The following is a 21,043-nucleotide window of genomic DNA, read 5'->3' as shown; positions in this document are numbered from 1 at the left end:
CCTGGGGAGGACTGGGAACACAATGAGCATTTGTGGTACTTTCTCCCACCTGCGGATGAGCATTTTCAACACAGGTGTCTCTGAGCTAGATGTAGGTTCTGTGATTTCCCTCAGTGATTTCCCTTTGGTGAACTTGACCCATTTCTCCATCAACACAAGCAAAGCTGTGCCAGTATTGGTTATGTGGAAGCTGAGTTTTGTTATTTGACAGCAGGGAAGTATGGAGATCTGAGTCTTGTAGTGGTGATGTGTTGTCAAAGTAGAGTTATTCCTCTAACCCTGAACTGTAAAGCTCATGAGAAGAAGGGAAACATTATCACTAAAGCTGCCTTGATTCTCTCTGCCTTGCTGGAGGGTTTGTCTCCAGTTGGAGACTGCAGATGTGGTCACAAAACACTCCTTAAATTTATGCCCAAAGAGGTTTATGTTCCTGACGTCTTCACTTTTCCAAATCGCATTAAATTTTCCCCACTTTCCGTCTCATTCCTGCTCCAGCTTTCATTTTGAGATGCCAGGTGCTGAGGTTGAGCTTGTGGCTTTGACTCACCTCTGTGACCAAGGCAACTGGCTTTTATCATCAGTTCCTGCTGCTCCTACCCGTTCATTGACGTCTCATCATATAACCAGCCTGTAAATTGCCCGTGGCAGGGAACCTCTCTTAGCCTTGCTCACGCAGTGCCCAACACAACAGGTTTCCGAGGTCCTTTGTCCCTGCTGAAGTACAAATAAATAGTGATTTTATTTCAGTGCTAGCAATAAAATAACAAAGTGAGAAATAGGACAGCTGCTTGGCCATGCTACAAGCAATCAATAGCATTATAAAAGCTGTGGAATAACTTCTCTCTAAGTAGGACAAATAACAATATTTAATTACAAGGATTTTGAGGTGTGCTGGTGGCTGTAGAGCTTAATCTCTGTTATTTAGCTAGGTCTACCTAGCTTTCCTGGTGTTAATGGATCAGTGTGGGTAGTTTGGAGGTTGCAATGTTACTTTGGGCAACTCTGAGCTTTGCCAAAGATGCATGTGCGGTCAGGATCCGTTTGCTCCTCATCTTCATGAAGCTGTTAAGTAACCCACCTAAAGTCACTGGGTATTTCTAAGGGCACTTGCCCTGCTTGCTTGCATCGCTATGTCCATCATGTCTAATTTGGCAAGACTCCTGCATGCACTGATGTTAAGTTCTGGGAGGCACAAGGCTGTTCGTGCTCCTGCTATCTCAAAATGTGCAGTGGCTTTCCACAGGGGCAAAAGAAGCAGGGCATGGCTACAGCAAGTCAGGGACCTCCCACCTTGGGGTGCATCAGGCTACTGCTATCCTACCAAAAACATTCATCTCCAGAGGTTCAGCACTCTTGAGCAACCACAGCCAGCTGGCACTTCCCTGAGCACTTCTCCCTCCTACCCAAGTGATGTTCAGGGGGCGTAACACAGCAGAAATACCTTCTGCATTGAGCCACTGGTGGTTCCTGTGATGTGTGACTTCCCTACAAGACTGTTGGTATCACGCATCATAGCTAGACTTAGGTTAAACCATGGTCTGTTCTTCACCAGGTCTTAGGAGCACGTAGAGACCCTTTTTGAACCATGGTGGGCTGTGACCATGTTGGCTCCGTGTGAAAACTTGCGTTTGCCTTGTTTCCTAAGAGGCTGGCTGTGCTGCCTGCCTGTTATTTCTCAACAGTTTTTGGCTGAATCAGCGAATTTCAATCACCTGGGACAGACATCCTGACCTGCAGGGACATGGGATGGGGATGTGGAGGAGGGAGGATTCCACGTGTTGCAGGAAGGACCAGAGATCTTCACCCAGGCAATGCTTCCTTGTGATGTTTTACGTCAGCAGCCCAACATGTCAGAAAGCTGAGCACGCTGATGCCCTTGCTGGAGCAGAGTTTTTACAGCAAGCAGTGCTTGGCGTGGTTTTGTTTGTGAGCATCGTAGTCTCTTCCTCCACCCAACTGAGGCCTGGAGGCCTCCTTCCACGTCCTTATTGTGAACTACTGAAGCAAACACTCTTCTGCCCAGCAGCCACCAGTGGCTGAACAAAGTGCTGCACGACAAAGCACTTGCTGTCTGTGCAAAGGCTCTCTCCGCCTGCACGCATCAGGGTTATTTTCTTCAGACAATCAGTTTCAATTAATTTAATTGTTATCACTCCCAAGGCAATCTTCTCATCCCCATTAGAGCTAAAAGGTTAAGCTGCGGGGTCTTGTTGTAGGACAGTTCAGGCTCAGGGGAGAAGAAAAATACTTTCTTGTTCAGTCTTTCAAACACAGAAGATGATATTTGCCTCTCTGCAGTTAAACACATTCATTCCAAGGGGTTTTGGGGAGGTAACTCGTGACTGTATAATGTAAAGGGGTTCAGATGTGCTGGGGCCTCTGCATTCATACACTAAGAAGACGACTCAAAATTGTACGTTGGTAGTGAAGTCCAAAGAGTGACCTCAAGCCTTCATCCCTGAGGGACTGGGGTATCATGGAAGCTCTGAAAGCCTGCATTTTTTTTTGCCAGAAAGTGAATGTAGAAACCTGGCTTGTGCTGTCAAGCCCCCATTGCAGTGAATCCCAGGGTATGTGTAGGAGCAGTTTGGAGGAGCCAGACCTGCTGGTGGTGGTTGTCCTTTGGCCTGAAGAAGTCTTGCTGTAGGTGGAACTGTGTGAGACACTGCTAAACACAGCTGCTCTCCATGGAAGAGCAGATCAGACAGGTCCTGAGGCAGCTTTTGAGGAGCCAGAGCACACAGAGGACAGATCTTGTCCACATCACATCATCTCACCGGTCCATCAAGACGTGTTCTCCTCCACTGACCAGTGGAGCAACTGCGAGAGTTCCTCCTTCACCATCCGGGGATGAAAATTGGTGATTATACTTCTTGTAAGCTGGTAATGAGCTGTTACCTCTATCCATAAAAACGAGCTTTTCCTCCAATGGCATCCCCAAATATGCTGCATCTTTTGTAAGAAAGTTACACAGGAGTAGCAGGGGAGAGTCTAGTTGAGCACGGCCTCTGAAGTAGGTGTTTGGATGCACCTTAGGCAAGGACCAAGTCTTCGTAACATTGCTTGCCGAAAAGGGGAGATTTTGAAAGTGTCTTTTCCCTTCATTTTTCTAAAATGGCTTATTTAAATGTGCCTGGTTTAAGATCTTCAGCAGTAATTCAGTTCTCTGTGAACTGCTCCCGCGGTTACTCATCATGTCCTAGGTGTAGGATTCAATTAAAGGAGGCTGACATGTCAAGTAGCCCTTAAAGGCTGATCTGTATTCTCTGCTGAGCTTATCTTGCCTCAAATCAGCATCATCCTGGAAGGAGAGGGTATTTGTAGCTGGGTCAGAAACACCTTACATTCCTTTATAGTTGGGTTTCAGGAGAACAGCTCCCCTTCCCAGCACATTATTGCCCTAAATCTCTTTGTCCTGCTTTCACACAGTCCCACTGTGTTACAGTCTGCAAGGACCTGGATTATAAATTATCATCTCAGTGGAGCACTGATGACTGCTAACAGATGTTTTTTCTCTAAACCCTCACAGGTTTGCACAGCAGCAAGGCATCTGGGCTGGTGAAACTCATCACAAGGCACCTGGGCTGGTGAAACTTGTCACCAGGTTCATCAGTTGTCTGTGACAACCTGAAGCTAGTCTCCAGAAGAGCCACGGACTGGTTTTCCTCATCCTTTACTTGGTGTTCAGGGCATCTCAGGTTGTCCCCTGCCCTGGCTGGGGTTTTTGCTGTCCTTAAGGGACCCTGATCCCCAAGGGCTCCAACCTGCCAGCAGGGAAAGGAACACACCAGCCATAGGGCCACAGCTGGGGATTAAAAATTAACCTAATACAAACCAGAGGTTTTGAATCTCCAAGGCAGTTTTCCATGTTCTGAGACGTGCATTTCTTGCATTTCTTGCAATTACTGTCACTGTGTGCCTTCCTTTGCTCTCTGCTCTGTTTTTCTGTTTGTTTGTTTGTTTGTTTTGTGTTTTTGTTTTTTTTTTGAGACTTTTATTCCCTGAGCTGTCCCCCATGGATGATGTGCCTTTAGTGACAACAAATACATAGAAAAAAAGTAAGGTTGCTGCTCTATTTTTCATGTCATGGCTGCTGGCCCAGGCCATATTCTATCTATCAGAGTGCAGTCACAAAGTGTGTACCCCAAAATGCTCAACTATCTGTCACCCATGAGGAGGTTTTGACCCTACAAGGCAGTTTTGGTGAGTGCTTGGCCATTTCAGGAATGTATTTACTGTAGCAATAACCGCTTCTCTCCATCCACCTGTCCTGCCTTGCCATTGTGCAGAAAGGCCTAGAGTAAAGTGACTTCCCTATACAAAAATAATTCTAGAAATGCCTCATTTTGTCATTTTGTACCAGGATGCAAATAATCTCTTCTTGCTTTCCCAGGTCCTAGCGATGTGTTTGCTTGCAGAAGGTCAGCAGCTGTACCTGCACTGGAGTCACAAGGTGGGGAGAGGGTTTTCTGGTAACCCTAACCATGCTTTAAACCATCAGCCTGTGGTGTTTCCCTGCGTGCAAAACAGCTTAGATCATAGGAGAGAGGGAGGAGGTTAATCTTAGGAGGCTTTAAATATCCATATATAGATGTTTATATAGAGTTGGCTGTCCAGCAGTGATGTAAAGATCCAGTATGAAAACAGTAATTCCCCTTGTCCTTTTTGGCATCAGCCAGAGTAGAAATGGACTGGCTGCAGGAATTGCTAAATTGCTGAGTAACCGATGATGAATAAGTGGCTTTCCCCTTTATTTCAATGGGGGATTAAAATGATTGACGTTGGTGCTGGCAGGTTTCTAGGGGACTCTTGTAGTAATGCTCTACTTCTTGCATTTCCTTCCCTGCAGGTTGCAACCAAACAGATGAATTTGCAGCAGCAGCCCAAGAAAGAAGTGATTATCAATGAAATCCTGGTAATGAGGGAAAACAAAAACCCCAACATCGTCAACTACTTGGACAGGTACGTCGTGATTTGAAGGGTTCACCGAGGGGCTCTGGAAAACACTTCCTTGCCACTGTCTTAAGTGATCCATCTCAGCTTAATGTAGATCTAGGACGATCTTGCATTGCTTAATGGATGTGGCAAGGTTGGGGTGTGGGTCGCTTAGTGGTCTCCATCTATATCCTAGGAGAAACAAGTGTCTGAATTGGTATTAATGGAGTATTTAGGCTCTCTTTAGAGATGCTGACAGCAATGGCATTAGCAGCATGCTGTCAGGACCCCATTTTCCAAGGCGCTCTGCCAAATTTCACCCGACAAGCCATTTCCTTCCGGATGCTACAGGAGAAATGGGAATCCCTTGAACTGTGTTATTTGTTTTCCTCTTCCTCTTCTTTCCTCCTCCCTGAGCAATACTAACGTTCTGCTTGCAGAGGAGTAACCCTTCAATGTTTAGATGGTAATCGTGTCCCTGTGGCTGTCCACTGAGGTCTTCTGTGTTGTAGCATAGCAGTGGTAAGGCTGAAGGATGCGTGACACATAACTAAGCGAGGCTGTTTTCTTGAGGGTGTGTGTAAGGGAGGAAAGGAGAGGTGGCACAGAGTGGAATAACCCTTTGGGAGATAGAGAGAACGGGCTTATTCCTTGCTTGGAGCTGGGTTTTGTGGACCTGAACACATGCTTAGATGCGTTACATCCATGTGGGATGACTCCTTGAATCCCTGCATGTCCTTTCTGCAGCCACGAATGCTGTATTCGCTGTATAGCTCAAGGCAGTAAAAAGTAAGTCTGCAAACAAATGTGACTGCGAGTTCTGCCCCGTAGGATACTGAGGCTCTGCATAAGGGTGATGGCAGCAGTGCTGCAGTTGTCAGCTCTTTGGAGGTTGTCTGCTTCAGAAGGAACAAGTGGTGAATGTGCTTCTGTGGGGGTAGGGAGCTGCCTTTGAAAGCAGAAGAAATGCTTGCACCTCCCCTGTTTGACTTCCAGAAAACAGTCGCAGACTGTCAGCATGGAGATCTGGGATGTGCTGGAAGCTAAGCAGGGCAAAAGTGTTGCACGGTGAATTGAATTCAGCATCAGTTTAACACTGATGCATCGTGTCAAGCCTGGATCATTCACCTTATGCTCAAGCTAGTTGCAGTGGAGCTGCAGCAGGGTTTCCAGCCTGCTGCCCTCGTCAGAAACAAGCAGTCTTGATTAACTACAGGTTTGGGTATTTGTAGGGAAAACTGTGCCTAGATGGGTGAGCTTCAGACTTTAATCTTGGCAGCTCATCTTCTGAAGATGGAACGGAGGGATGTGACCCAGAATCTCTTCTGGGAATCGGAGAGAGAGAATTTGGACACTCGCTTGCTCTGCATGGATATCAAAAGCCTATCAACTGTTGCCTTAACATCTTCCTCTGATGTCCTAGCTAAAAAAAGTACTTCTCATGCTGCAGCATCCATTGTGATGCTGAATTTATATGGTGCTGTGTTCCATGTTATAAGTACGGATGTAAAGAGCTGCCTTACCGAAAGGACAAAGCCTGCTGGTGAAATTTTGAGGAAGGGGTGTGTTTGTGCAGGGAAAGTGGTGCTGGGCACTCTTAGAAACGGCAGAAATTACCTGTGCAAAATGAGCAAAGCAGAAAAGAACATTTAAGGATTGCATGTGGGCTGAAAGTGTGTATTTCTCCAGGCTGATCAGAGGCTTTGTTTTGGGAAAACTGTTTGAGATGCATGTTCTTCCTTTAGAGAGAACATCCCCGTGTACATGCACATGCCTTGTCTAGCCAATACATCCCAGCTGTAGGGTAGCTGCACGTCCTGCTGTCTTGTTTAAACTTCCAGCAACAAGAGCCGCTTCTTTTGTCCTCGACTTTCTCTCACTAAGCTTTTTCAGGGGGATTAGCTTTTGTTCGAGTGCAGCAAATGGACAGAACAGCAACGAGGGTGAACGCTGGGGGTTCTTGTGCCTATTGTGGGGCTTTGCAAGCGCAGGATCTTGCTGCTGGGCAGCTGCATCCCTCCTGCCTGCCCTAATGTGCCTGCTGGTTTCCTGAGTGCTGAGTGAAGCTGGTGTTTGAGCGCTGCTTGCTGGCTTCCACCTACTGCTGTCACAGAAGGAAGGATGTGCTGGCCGCTGTGGGACCTGTTTCCTTTTTTGTGGTTCTTTTTTGACAGTGCAGACAGGTACTCCCCCCCTTCTGAGTACCTACTGGAAGCTGCAAGATGCTCACCAGTATAAACCAGCCCTCCCATCCCTCTGCCTCAGCTCCTGGCCTTATGCAAGGGTTTCCAGTGTCTCTTACCTGCCTTTACCTCTCTTACCTACTTCCTAGTAGTTACGAGGTCTTACTAGATGTTAAGAGGTCTGGCTGGCTCACAGGCCCCCAAACACCACCGTGCAAATGGGGCATTTAGGATTCAGGCAGTTCTCTGCTGCCCTGTGTGGCACAAAGGTGTGCTGGGAAGCTTAAGCCCTAACTCAGCTGTACTTTTATTGCTGAGTGTAGAAGCATGCGTATCTGAAGACAGTGACCCTGCACAGACAAGCAGCCACTTGTGCTGAATTACCTTCTGGTCCTGCCTGTGTTTTTCTCCCGTGTGAAAGAGGCCCTCAGAGACCTGTTTCTAAATGTAGGCACCTAAAGTTAGAGGATGCCCAGCGTGAGGCAGAGCAAAGTTCTGCCTCGGGGTTTCTTTTGGAAGAGGAACCCTCGTTAACCTAACAAACCCCACAAACCCTCATTTTAGGTGATAGCCACTGTTACGGAACTGCGCTTCCCAGTAACCCCAACTCCCAGCTTGTATGTGTCGACTTCTTGATGAATTCTCCTGCCAGCAGGCAGAAGCTTGCAATTTGATTCTCTGCCGCCTCTCTCGACTCATCCGTCTGCTCCTTTCCAAACGGGGCAGATAAGCTGTGAAGGTGGGGTTTATGGTTTTCAAGCTGATGGTTCCTTCCTTCGGGAATGTGTCATCCTGATGCATCTGTCATGAAAGGTTGAGTTGATGTTTTTCCGGATGGGCCCAAGAAGGCAGAAGTGGTTGGTGATGATTTTTTTTTACATGAGTTAATGCTGGTGCCTTCAACCCAGGTCTTCTGCTTCTAGGCATGAGCACACGTGCTCCCAGCAGAGAACAATATCCCAAATGGATGTGAAAAGTCACCCTCATCTCAGCTTTTTCCTATTTATCTTCCTACAGGCTTCCTACAGATGAGATTTTTCAAATGCACGATGCTTAAAAAATGGTGTTCTTGAAAAAGACCTGAAAAGTTGTACGTGGGCAACCACCCAGGACTGTCCGTGTGCCTGGGCAAGGGTAGGCCGTTGCTTCGGGTAGGAGGATGCCAGTGGTGTCAGAACAGCCCACAGCCACCTTTTTCAGTGCAAGAGCCCTTGAAAAATCATGCTGTGCACCAGCTGTTTAGGGATGCATGCTTGGACCCCGTCCTTTCCTGGTATCTCTTTCCTCTCTCTCCCAGTGTTGGAAGAAATTGTGAGCTTGTCTCTTTCTTAGCCTGGGCCCTTCCCATGGCAGAAGAAATCAGCCTTGCTTTTGTGGGCAGGAAACTTTGAACCTGCTCTTCCATCACCTCAGCCCTGTTTTCTCCTCAGCTTTCTGCACTCACCCTTTGTCTGCTCTTTCAGGTTGTGGTCAGATCCTCCAACACACAGAAGTTGCCATGAGTACCTGGTGCCCCAGTACATTTCAATATTCTGTTCAAGCCTCATGGTTCCCTGCACTTCTAAGATAGCTTTAAAACCCAGTGCGTTCTGACTCAGGAAACGGTGACATGCTCATATTTGCTTGTTCTAAAAGCTGTTTTTGGCACTTCAGCTACCTTGTAGGAGAAGAGCTCTGGGTCGTCATGGAGTACTTGGCAGGAGGCTCCCTAACAGATGTTGTGACAGAGACCTGCATGTGTTAGTAATAGAAGAAGAAATAATACAATATCGTTTAGTATGTTACATTTGCGATGTACTGTTCCGAGGCTGCGCTTGGAAGATACAAAATATATGTGCAAGGGAGAATGCACCAATTCATGATGAGGAGTAAGGAGGATTAAAAGAATGCTCAATTTGCAAGACATCTAGATAACTGGGGCTTCTTGGACTCTGGGAACTGGGTCAAACCAACCTTGCGGTTTGGACTGAGACCAAGGGCTCAGAGAGCATGCGTGAAAAGGAAAGGTTAAAAAGTTCAACTCTGATGAAGACATCTTACTTCCTCCCGACGACCACCCGGACGACCACCAGAGAGTAATAAGCAAGCGCAGAAGGACTGATAAGATAATTAGCATACGAAGCGAGGCTAGGCGGAGCTAGGAAATGAATATGCATAGATGAGTTGTGAAACCTAATGCATATGTAGTATCTTAGGAGATAAAAGAGAACTAAGAGAACAAATCAGACGAAGTTAGATTTGGGCAGGCACGTCCCTAACTTCCGGCGCCTAATAAAGCACCTTCATATAATCACTTTGTGGATTATGTGTCTTCATGAACGCTAACGTTTTGGCGACCCAGATGGGACCTCGTGGGCACTGCTGAGGCGGCTCGCGAACTGATCACGCTCCAGCCGGCACCGGGGAGTTTCTCGGGGAGCCATCGGCCGCGACCGACCCCCACTGCTCACAACGTACCTCTGAAAGGGTAAGAAAAAGGTGCTTTCTGGTAATCGGTACCGATCTGGTCTGGGAGCCTGCCGGTCAGACGCGGCGAAAGCCACGCACGGTTGGGCTAGGGAATTCCCGTGGTAAGCCTAGGCGCCGTCCGTCAGACAGTCGCGAAAGCGCTGCAGGTTCGGCATCAGTGGTCTGGTTTTGCTGCAGGCTCAGCATCTGGTTCGGTTCGGTAAAAGCTATAGCTGATAATGGAAAAACTTAAAAGTATTCTGGGCGGTAATGCTTCGGGACCGCGATCCTCCCCTTTGGGCTGTTTACTAGCACACTGGAAGGAGGGGTGTTTCGGGCAGGAGTTACGAAAGGGTAAACTGGTTGATTACTGTAATGTTTGGTGGCCACAGTACGAACTAGAAGATCAAGAAAGTTGGCCAGAGAACGGAACCTTACAGTACAATACTATCTTACAATTAATGTTATTTTGGGAGCGAGAGTGCAAGGGGCCTCTCTGTGTGATTGCGTGATTGTGTTGTGAGTGAGACGCAGCATCGCTGCGAAGCGAGTGCGGAGTTCCGATCCGCGGTTCCGTATTCTCCGCAAGGGGAGCGGCCGGAGACGAACGAAGCGCATGACAGACCGAAAAGAAGTGCTGCTTTATCCAAATGTTGATTGGTGGTGCCCAATACACGGGCCCGGCGGTGCATCTTGCAATCCTATTTCGTTCTTAAATGTTTTGAGTGTGACAAGGAGGAAGGTGGGAGCATTATCTAAGTAACAGTTGAAAAGTTTCGGTATATTTGCGGTGGTGTTTGGTCGGTTTCCCAAATATCGGGGGAGAGGGGCTGACTGATTATCAAAGCGGTAGAACGGAGAGTCACTTCTTTGGTGGTTCGGGCCTGAGCCCTGGGAATTTGGTAAGAAGGGGGAGAGCGAATTTATTTAGGCCTCAATACCTTTTTAAACCCCCATCTTGACGGATACACAGGAGTGATTCCTTGTTTTGTGTAGGCTTACTAACAAAGTGCGTGAGAAAAATTAGCATTTGGCTTGAAATTCGGTCTTATTGAAATGTAAATTTTGTGGAAAAGGTGGTATTGTTTGTCTAGAAGACGGAAGGCTGAGTGCTTCAGGTGTTTTTCCGAAGTCCTGCGGATTTACGATTGGAACGGGGCTCAATAATAATCTGAAATAGTAAAGTTTGTATGTGGAGTTTAATCCCAGAGAATTGGGACATTTGAGAAGACTAGGAAAACATAGTAAAAACCTGCAATAAAAAGGTTTGCGTGGAAATTGAAACAAGGGACAGTAATTAATATAAATAAATAAAAGGGAATGGGAAATCAAGGAAATGGGTAATATCCAAAACAAAGACGTTTTAAAGAAAGCCTCCTTGGGTGTATATTGGCACATTGCAAGGATATTGTCGGAAGGGGAGTGGGGGGGGCGCGGAAAGCGAGAGGATTTCCACTAAGTATTGCAATCAATTGTGGCCGCTATATAAACTAAATGGCCGCTTTATGGATCAATCGACTATAACAGTGTCTTGCAATTAACGTTTTTGAGGAGAGAAGGAAAATAGGATGAAATGTTGTATACTGATATGTTGTTTCAGCATCTTGGAGGGAAAAGGTATGGAATTAAGTTGGCCCCTGACTGAGCCTTTGGTGTTGGCATTAGAAAAGTACGGGCTGGAGGAAGATAAAGGAAGCGTTAAAAGGGTTGTTGAAGGTGTTAAAGGCTGTGTGGCATGTAGTATTTAACAGAGCTGTTTGATGCTGAATGAGCAGGGGAAGAGGATGTAGGAATGCTAATAGTTCCGCCTCAACCCGAGGCTGAGATCTCAAAATCACGGTGTGAGCCCTCTGGGGCGGAGGGACCGTGATGGGTCCGAGAGAGTTGTCCTGGAAACAGAAAAGCAGCTAACTCTTGAAACAACCTGAGTTCGTGTGTGAGCTCAGATTGCCAATGGGACCGCTCAGGGAACTTCCAACCATTGCATTCCCCTGACCGACCCCTTCCCCCCCCCCCCCAGACCCTTACCACCCCGGAAATTATGTAAATACCAAAATCTGGTTAAATTGGGAATTGAGAATCTGTTCCAACAAGGTCCAAAAGAAAACCCTATGGAATTTTTGAATTTTTGGAGCAACTTTGAAATGCAATGGAAAAAAAAAAAAAAAAGACAGAAAATTTGGACCTGGCTTCAGAAAACAAACAGAGGCAATTGGCTAGCCTCTTTCTAGGGCAATCGGCCCCTGATATCAGAAAGAATTTGTCTTAGGCTGCAGGATAAACTTACAACAGTCAGAAATGACGGGGACCTGGGGCATCTAACCTAGCAGGTCCACTAGTTGAAATAAAGCTAGGAAACGAAGACAGAGGCTTGAATTTTTTGTTGTTGTTGGTTACAGGAGCTTCTTTCTCTGTGTTAATTAGTCTGTAAATGTAATAGGAGCAACATATTCAGTGTTAAATAGTTTAAAAGGACGACTGGGAACTAAGACAACTACAATAATTGGAGCCACAGGGAAGGAGGAGGAATGGTCATTCTTACAACCCCTTGATTTGCGTTTTGGGGGTAAGGAACTAACCCATGAATTTTTGTATGTACCAGAATGCCCGATGCCACTCTTGGGACGGGATCTATTAGCTAAATTAGATGCAACAATAACCTTTGAGGATGGAGAATTAATAATGAAGGTACCTGAGTCCAAAGTAGGACAAATCCTAATGATCAAAGATAAACCCTTTGTTAATATTCCAAGAGAAGTAGAAAATGCAGTTATACCAACAGTACGGGAAACAGATGTACCAGGGAAGTCGAAACTGGCACAACCGGTAAAGGTGGAATTAAAGGAAGGAGCCAAACCTGTTTGAATCAAACAATATCCGCTTAAGATAGAAGCTAGGCAGGGGACAGTGAAAATTATTGACAAATTTCTCAAACATCAGATTCTGGAAGAATGTAAATCGGAATACAATACTCCAATTTTTCCAGTAAGGAAGCCGAATGGTGAGTATAGATTGGTACAAGATCTTAGAGCAATAAATGAAATAACAAAGGACATTCACCCGGTAGTGGCTAATCCTTACGCATTGTTAACATCTGTGAGAGAGATATATAAATGGTTTACTGTGATAGATTTAAAGGATGCCTTCTTTTGCATACCTGTTGATAAAGATAGTAGAAAATTATTTGCCTTCAAATGGGAAAACATATTGAAGTTTTTGTACCACATATGGTAACAACTGTTTTAGAACAAAAGGGGGGCCACTGACTATCACCCAGCCGAATGATGAAATATCAGGCAATACTAACTGAACAAGATGACGTAACCTTGAAAACAACTAACCTGTTAAATTCAGCAGTATTTCTAGGAACTGTTCCAAAAGAAGGACCGTTGGAACACAATTGTGTGGAAATAATCGAACATACCCATGCGAGCCGCGAGGATTTGAAGGATGTACCCCTTGAAAGGTATGACTGGGAACTTTTTACTGACGGTAGTAGTTTTGCAGAGAATGGAACACGATATGCAGGGTATGCAGTAACAACCCTGAAGACAGTAATCGAAGCAAAACCTTTACCACCTGAAACATCAGCACAGCGAGCGGAACTGATAGCCCTACCTCGAGCACTGGAACTGAGTAAAGGGAAGATGGTAAACATTTGGACAGATTCAAAGTATGCTTTTGGAGTAGTCCATGTTCATGGAGCATTATGGAAAGAAAGAGGGCTGTTGTCCTCACAAGGAGCCAATATAAGATATCAAGAGGAGGTGTTAAATTTGATAAATGCGGTACAAAAACCAAAACAAGTGGCTATTATGCACTGTAAAGCTCATCAAGGAGGAACCTTGAAAATATCAGAAGGGAATCAGCTGGCAGATCGAGCAGCTCGACAAATTGCTCGGGAGGTGTGGAATGTAATGGCTTTGGTACCACTCAAGGTAGGCCCCACTTGTCTTAATCTTCCCAAGGAACCAAGATATTCACCAGAGGATGAGAAATTAGCAGATCTCCTAAAGGCCCGAAAGAACTCTGATGGACGGTATGTAACTGCTATGGGCCAGGTAGTAATACCCCCCTTGGTGATGCGAGAAATACTTCAGACAAGACATGATGGGTGTCACTGGGGTGCAGAGGCAATGGTAACATTTTTAAAACGTAGCATCATCTCTACACATATGTTAACAGTGGCAAAATCAGTAATGTCAAAGTGTGAGATTTGTCTGAAAAATAATCCAGTAGCAAGAAAACATGCTGAGATGGGAAGAGTGAGAGTAGGGATAGAACCAGGAGATTACTGGCAAGTTGATTTTGTAGAGTTACCTAGGACTAGGGGATATAGGTATTTGTTAGTAGGGGTTGACACCTTTTTCAGATGGCCAGAAGCCCTTTCCTGTCGCACCAATCAAGCTAAAGAGACAGTAAAATGGTTACATAATGGAAAACCATTCCGAGGTTTGGGGTACCATTAGGAATATCCTCGGATAGGGGACCGCACTTTGTTGCATCTGTGGTTAAAGACGTAAGTCGGCTATTAGGAATTTCTTGGCATTTACATACTGCATGGAGACCCCAATCTAGTGGACAGGTAGAAAGGATGAACCAAACTCTAAAGGGACAGATCAGTAAAATCTGCCGGGAAGCCAAAATACAATGGCCACAAGCTTTCCCTATAGCTTTACTGAGAATAAGGATAAAGCCAAGGAGTGGAATGTCAGTAAGCCCATACGAGATTACATATGGAAAGCCTTATGAATCCCCAGAACCAAATCCTAATATGCATATAACAGGGAGCCAGGATGTTTATAATTATATATTGTCTCTTGGTAAAACTTTAGCTCAACTTCAAAGTGTTCTGGTGTGGAACCGACCGTTGGCACTGGAAAATCCTGTCCACGACATTCAGCCAGGTGACCGAGTGTACATTAAAAACTGGAATGAAGAACCCCTGAGAGAACGGTGGGCCGGACCTTATCAAGTATTATTGACTACTTTTACAGCTGTAAAGGTAGAAGGGGTGGATGCTTGGATTCATTACACTCGGGTGAAAAAGGTTCCCGAATTTTGGTCAGTGCGAGCAATCGGAGATACAAAACTACAGATGAAGCGCGTATAACCATACAATGTTGGGGTTCTTAACAACAGTAACGACAACAGTAATTGTTTTGTGTAAATACCTTGTAATTGGGTTCCTAGAAATCCCAGGAAGATATAAGAAAGAGGAAATATTCAAAGGAGAAAATGTTACTTTGGAATGTGGAATGCACAACGATAAACCAATAACAATTAGCTCTCTACAGGTGGTCTGGGAAAAAAATAAATGACTCCGGACAGAGCCAGGAAATATACGTAGACACAACCGGGGACAATACAGGATTGAAGGCTGGATGGAAGGGGAAGGCGTACGTAAGTAAAACCATAGAATTGGGCCAACTGAGAGGAGCTACCACCTGAACCCTGTTTAGTGTTACTAAAGTCAACAAAGGAAACTACCGGTGCGTGGTAACACATGAAAATAGCACAGATTACGGGATAAGAGAGATATTGGTATATCCGAAATTGGATAAAGGAATATTGGTAGCCCACTGAAAGGGATCTAGAAGAAAAAGAGAGGGCCAGGTACCATGGACACAAGTGGTACAGATCCCACACAGGCAACCATCAGAGAATTTACTGGTAGGATTGATTAAAGATTTTGCCATAATGAAAGGAACTGATAGAATTACTGCTTGTATGCCCATTCCAAAAGCAACAGGGGACCCGCTTGAGTGGGGTATAACCACCTGCCACTGCCCCAAGTAAAAGGAAATGAAACAATTCAATGTAAAGAAGTGAAAGTTCTAGAGAGGATAAATGTTACACAATACTATAGGAAACTGAGCCCCCAACATCAAGGTCTGAATGTGAAAAGAAGAAGAACTACCATTTCATAACGATAGGCAAATTTAAGAATGTGGGACAGTGTTATTACGACGAACTACGTGTAGTAGAAGGAGTTAGAGAAAAGATTGTTTGGGAATGTCAAGAGAAAAATAAGCCAAAAGGAATGAAAGGGTGGGATAGTGATTGGACAGTAAGTTTATTGCAGAAATTCCGGTATGGAGGGAATACATCATGGTGTATTAAATGGCAGGGAAAGCAGAATGGAACTGATCAGTTTTATACAGTAAGCCAGGTTGATAGTAGTGGTAGACAAGAGTCAACAAAGGTAGCTTGGTGGACTTGTGAGAAGAAATATAATTGCGACAGTAATAATGAAGATATCGAGCACTTACTTCCGGTATTGATAGCTCTTAGGGCAGGATGTGCTTGCCAAGGAATTAAGTACAATTCGGAAGGAAATAGCCAGGCTAGTCAAGTCGCAGTGGATTGTAGCTATAGTACCATACAAAGTCCAGGACAATTTGTATGGGCAGCCAGTGATGGAACTTGGACTACACACCTGCCGACAGATGGGGAAGTAAAAGAAATAACTCTAGGACTCCCCACATTGTGTCCAATATGGAAAAAGTCTCCTTTTAAGGGAAAGTTGGAAACCCTACAAATTAGTAGGGCAAAAAGAAGTTTAGAAGAAGGGGCAGATGAAGATACATGGCATGAACCCTCGGATGGAGTAAAATTCAGTTGGGCGTTAGAATCTCTATTTGCACAGGTAGCTACTTATCGAAATAGGGAAATGATTTATAAACTTACAGGACAAGTGAGTAGGCACGAGAGCCACGAAAGAAGGCTTTAGAGACCTTAATATCCAACTACAATCTACAACTAAAATGGTGCTACAAAATCGATTGGCATTAGATATACTGTTATTAAAGGAACATGGAGTATGTGGATTTCTAAAAGATCGTATTGATCATTGCTGCATCCACATTCCAAATGTGACTATTGATGTAGAACATGTCATAGAACAACTGGCTTGAGTGGAACAAGATGCAGAACAGGAAGAGAAAGATAGGACAACAAGCTGGTTGGATAAAATTTTTAGCGAATGGAATATTAGTAATGGGGTTAAATCCTTACTGGAGACAGTAATTATATTGGTGATTGTAGGGGTACTAATTTGGTTAACATTTATAATGCTGAAAAGTCTGATTCTAAGGAAGACAACCTGGAACCGGACAGTGATGCAAACCATTGCTCGGCAAATGGAACCACATCCTCAATATCCTCCACCGGCATCTAACAACTTTGGATTTCAGAGAAAGAATCTGAGGAACCCAGGAGGTGAAATGGAATGAAAACCGAATAGACAAGATCAGTTTCAGATCAAGTGAACCCAACCAGAAGGGTGAACGTAACATAAAGCAGAAGTGGTGGACTTATGAAATGTTGTGACAATCCTAATCTTTGTAATTTCCTTGATTCTTAATGATGTAATTTTCCGTGATTATATTATTGGTGAGCACTGAGTGTAAAATATTTTAGTTAGTTAGTGAAAGCATTTGCCCTCCTCGAAAGGAGTGAAATGCTTTCAAAGGAGGGAAATGTTAGTAATAGAAGAAGAAATAATACAATATCGTTTAGTATGTTACATTTGCGATGTACTGTTCCGAGGCTGCGCTTGGAAGATACAAAATATATGTGCAAGGGAGAATGCACCAATTCATGATGAGGAGTAAGGAGGATTAAAAGAATGCTCAATTTGCAAGACATCTAGATAACTGGGGCTTCTTGGACTCTGGGAACTGGGTCAAACCAACCTTGCGGTTTGGACTGAGACCAAGGGCTCAGAGAGCATGCGTGAAAAGGAAAGGTTAAAAAGTTCAACTCTGATGAAGACATCTTACTTCCTCCCGACGACCACCCGGACGACCACCAGAGAGTAATAAGCAAGCGCAGAAGGACTGATAAGATAATTAGCATACGAAGCGAGGCTAGGCGGAGCTAGGAAATGAATATGCATAGATGAGTTGTGAAACCTAATGCATATGTAGTATCTTAGGAGATAAAAGAGAACTAAGAGAACAAATCAGACGAAGTTAGATTTGGGCAGGCACGTCCCTAACTTCCAGCGCCTAATAAAGCACCTTCATATAATCACTTTGTGGATTATGTGTCTTCATGAACGCTAACACTGGGGGTGATGGGAGGGGGTTTTGGGGTGTGGGGAGGGGGTTTTGGGGTGTTGGGGGGGTTTTGGGGGGGCCTTGGGGGGTGTTGGGGGGGGTTTGGGGGAGCTATGGGGTGTTGGGGTAATTTGGGGGGGGGTCAGGGGCATTTGGGGGGGTCCTCAGGGAGCGTTTGGGGGGGGTCTGGGGGTGTTGGGGGGGGTCTGGGGGGGGTTGGGGCAATGGGAGGGGGTTTTGGGGTGTTGGGAGGGGGTTTTGGGGTGATGGGAGGGGGCTGGGAGTGTTGGGAAGGGGTTTTGGGGTGCTGGGGGGGGCTTGGGGGGGGCAGGAGCATTTGGGGGGGGTCAGGGGTATGTGAGGGGGGGCTCTGGGTGTGTTTGGGGGGGTCCTGGGGCTGCGGGGAGGGGTTTTTGGGGTGTGGGGAGGGCGTTTGGGGGGGTCTGGGGGATTTTGGGGGGGGCTTGGGTGGATTTGGGGGCCCTGGGGGGATTTGGGGGTCCCGGGCCTGACCCCCCCCCCCCGCTCTGTTCCCCCCCCCCAGGGGCGGCATCGCTTTTGCCCTGCAGGAGGGGCCGGGGGGGGCCCCGAGGGGGCCGGGGGGGGCCCCCTGTACCTGCCCTTCCTGGAGGTGCTCAGCGAGTTCTCCCCCCGCCTGCTGCCCCCCGACCGCGTCCTGCTGTGAGCGGGGGGGGCCGGGGGGGGATTTGGGTGCTGGGGGGGGATTTGGGGGGGGCACTGGGGGGTCTGGGGGGGGGATTTGGGGCAGATTTGGGGTCTGGGGGGGATTTGGGGGGGGATTGGGGGTCTGAGGGGGGATTTGGGGGAGATTTCGGGACTGGGGGGGGATTTGGGGGAGATTTGGGGTCTGGGGGGGATTTGGGGGGGGATTGGGGGTCTGGGGGGGGATTTGGGGGAGATTTCGGGACTGGGGGGGGGATTTGGGGGAGATTTGGAGTCTGGGGGGGATTTGGGGGAGATTTGGGGTCTGGGGGGGGGGATTTGGGGGGGTTTGGGGTCCGGGGGAGGGGATTTGGGGGAGATTTGGGGTCTGGGGGGATTTGGGGGGGTTTGGGGTCCGGGGGAGGGGGATTTGGGGGGGTTGGGGTCTGGGGGGGGGGGATTTGGGGTCTGGGGGGGACTTGGGGGGATTGGGGGTCTGGGGGGGGATTTGGGGGAGATTTGGGGTCTGGGGGGGGGATTTGGGGAGATTTGGAGTCTGGGGGGGATTTGGGGTCCTGGGGGGGGGATTTGGGGGGGGGATTTGGGGTCGGGGGGGGGGATTTGGGGAGATTTGGGGTCTGGGGGGATTTGGGGGTGTTTGGGGTCCCTGGGGGGGGGATTTGGGGTCCTGGGGGGGGATTTGGGGGGGGGGGTTAGGGTCTGGGGGGGGATTTGGGGGGATTTGGGGTCCCTGGGGGGGGGATTTGGGATCCTGGGGGGGGGAGTTTGGGGTCCCCCCCGTAATTTCTGTCTCCCCCCCTGCCCCCCCCCCCCCAGGCTGTCCCACCTGCAGCGGAGCTGCCAGCAGCTGGGGGGGTCCCCCCCGGGGGGGGCACCGTGGCCCCCCCTGGACGTCTACCACCGCTCCCTGCAGCCCCCCAAGCCCCCCCGCAAGAGGCAGCGCATGGACGGTGAGGGGGGGGCCCCCCCGCGACCCCCCCATGTGTCGTCCCCCCCCCGGCCCCGTGTCCCCCCCCTTGTCCCCATGTCCCCCCCCTTGTCCTTGTCCCCCCCCCTTGTCCCCATGCCCCCCCCCTTGTCCCCATGTCCCCCCCCCTTGTCCTTGCCCCCCACCCCCACCCCATCCCCCCCCGTCCCCCCAGGGAGGGAGGTGACAAATTGGGGGGGGGCCTTGGGGACAAAGCCTGGGGAGGGGGGGGGGGTCCTACATCCCCCCCCTTGCCCCCCCCCAGAGTCCTGGCCGGGCTCCGGCCCCCCCCCAGCCCGGCCCTGACCTCCACGGCGCTGCGGGCCCCCCTCCGCCCCCTCCGGGAGCTCCGCACCCCGGCCCCAGCAGGTGAGCGGGGGGGGGCACCCCCAAAATGGGACCCCCTCCCCCCCCCCCGAACCCCCCTTCCTGCTGGGGGGGGCTGGGGAGGGACAATGGGGGGCACTGGGCATACTGGGGGGGGGCACTGGGATGGGACTGGGGGGGCATTGGGGATACTGGGGGGCACTGGGGGGGGCACTGGGGGGTACTGGGATGGGACTGGGGGTGCATTGGGGATACTGGGGGGGCACTGGAGGGGCACTGGGAGGTACTGGGATGGAACTGGGGGGGCACTGGGGGGGACTGGGATGAGACTGGGGGGGGCACTGGGCATACTGGGGGGGGCACTGGGCATACTGGGGGGGGTCCCGGCGTCCTCCCCAGCCTCAGCCTGATGGGGGAGGAAGAGGAGGAGGAAGAGGAGGGGGGGGCAGCAGCGAGGAGCCCCCCTCGGAGCAGGACCAGGTGAGCCCCCCCCCACGGCCCCCCCCCAGCACCGAGGGGGGGTCCCAGGTGCTTCCCCCCCCCTAATTTGTGCCCCCCCCCAGCTCCGGGACCTCTTCGACTCCACCATCCTGGGCATCGAGGTGAGGGCGGGGGGGGCCCAAAACGCTGCCCCCCCCCAATTCCCCCCCAACGTGCCCCCCCCTTTTTTTTAACCCCCCTTCCCACTCCCCCCTCCCCAAATTTGGCCCCCCCCACCCCAAAGTTGCCCCCATTTCCAGCCTCCTCCTCCCGATCCCCCCCCCAATTTTGCCCCCCCAATTTTGCCCCCCCCAAATTTGCCCCCCCAGTTTTGCCCCCATTTTCACCCTCCCCCCCCAAGTGCCCCCCCCCCAAATTTGCCCCCCCCAAACACCACCCAATTTCCACCTCCCCCCAAATCTTGCCCCCGTTTTCACCCTCCCCTCCCACAGCTCCCCCCCCCCCCAAATTTTGGGGACCCCCCCAAATATTTGCCCCCCCCCCCAAAATTTGAGGACCCCCCCCAAAATTTGCCCCCCCCACCCCCAAATACCCCCCCCATTTCCACCTCCCCCCAAATCCTGCCCCCGTTTTCACCCTCCCCTCCCACCCCCCCCCCAACTTTGGGGACCCCCCAAAAAATTCGGGGACCCCCCCCAAAATCTGGGGACTCCCCCAAAATATTGGGGGACCCCCCCAGATTGCCCCTCCCCCCCATTTCGGGGGGGGGGGGGGGGGCCTCACCCCCCCCATTTGCTCTCCCCCAGGACTGAGCGTGGAGCCGCCGCCGAGAGTTGTCGTTTCTGGTTTTGCCTGTTTTTTGCTGTTCTGAGCCCAAAGTTTTGGGGGGGTGCCCCCCCCCGGGTGCCCCGCCCCCCGCACCCCGTTGGGTCAATAAAGAGCAGGATTGAAAAAAGGGTTTATTTATTTATTTATTTGTTTGTTTATTTATTTTT

At 48.8% G+C, this 21,043-nt stretch overlaps 1 protein-coding gene across 6 annotated transcripts in view; it reads left to right on the top strand.

Annotated features, from left to right (window-relative positions):
- The window catches only part of LOC310890695 (serine/threonine-protein kinase PAK 3-like), a 46,058-nt gene extending 28,465 nt beyond the window's left edge, over positions 1–17,593 (top strand). The window contains exons 1-5 of one of the 6 annotated variants that reach the window (XR_014577274.1): positions 101–2,860; positions 3,530–4,453; positions 4,850–4,962; positions 8,582–9,585; positions 12,921–17,593. Coding sequence is in view for 2 of the 6 variants with exons in the window: in XM_083853013.1 (XP_083709139.1) it covers positions 4,337–4,453; positions 4,850–4,962; positions 8,772–8,862 (321 nt within the window). In the remaining 4 variants the exon portion in view is untranslated. Of the gene's footprint in view, positions 1–99; positions 4,454–4,849; positions 4,963–8,581; positions 9,586–12,920 lie in introns of those variants that run through there. The other 5 variants (XR_014577275.1, XR_014577276.1, XR_014577273.1 and 2 more) reach the window with 5 other exon arrangements.
- Positions 17,594–21,043: the final 3,450 nt, after the last annotated feature.

The sequence above is a fragment of the Anser anser genome (assembly GCF_964211835.1).
Source record: "Anser anser genome assembly, contig: HAP1_SCAFFOLD_294, whole genome shotgun sequence".
NCBI classification, from domain to species: Eukaryota; Metazoa; Chordata; class Aves; order Anseriformes; family Anatidae; genus Anser; species Anser anser.
Note: the sequence above shows the minus strand (reverse complement) of the source record. Positions and strands in the feature narration are given on the sequence as shown.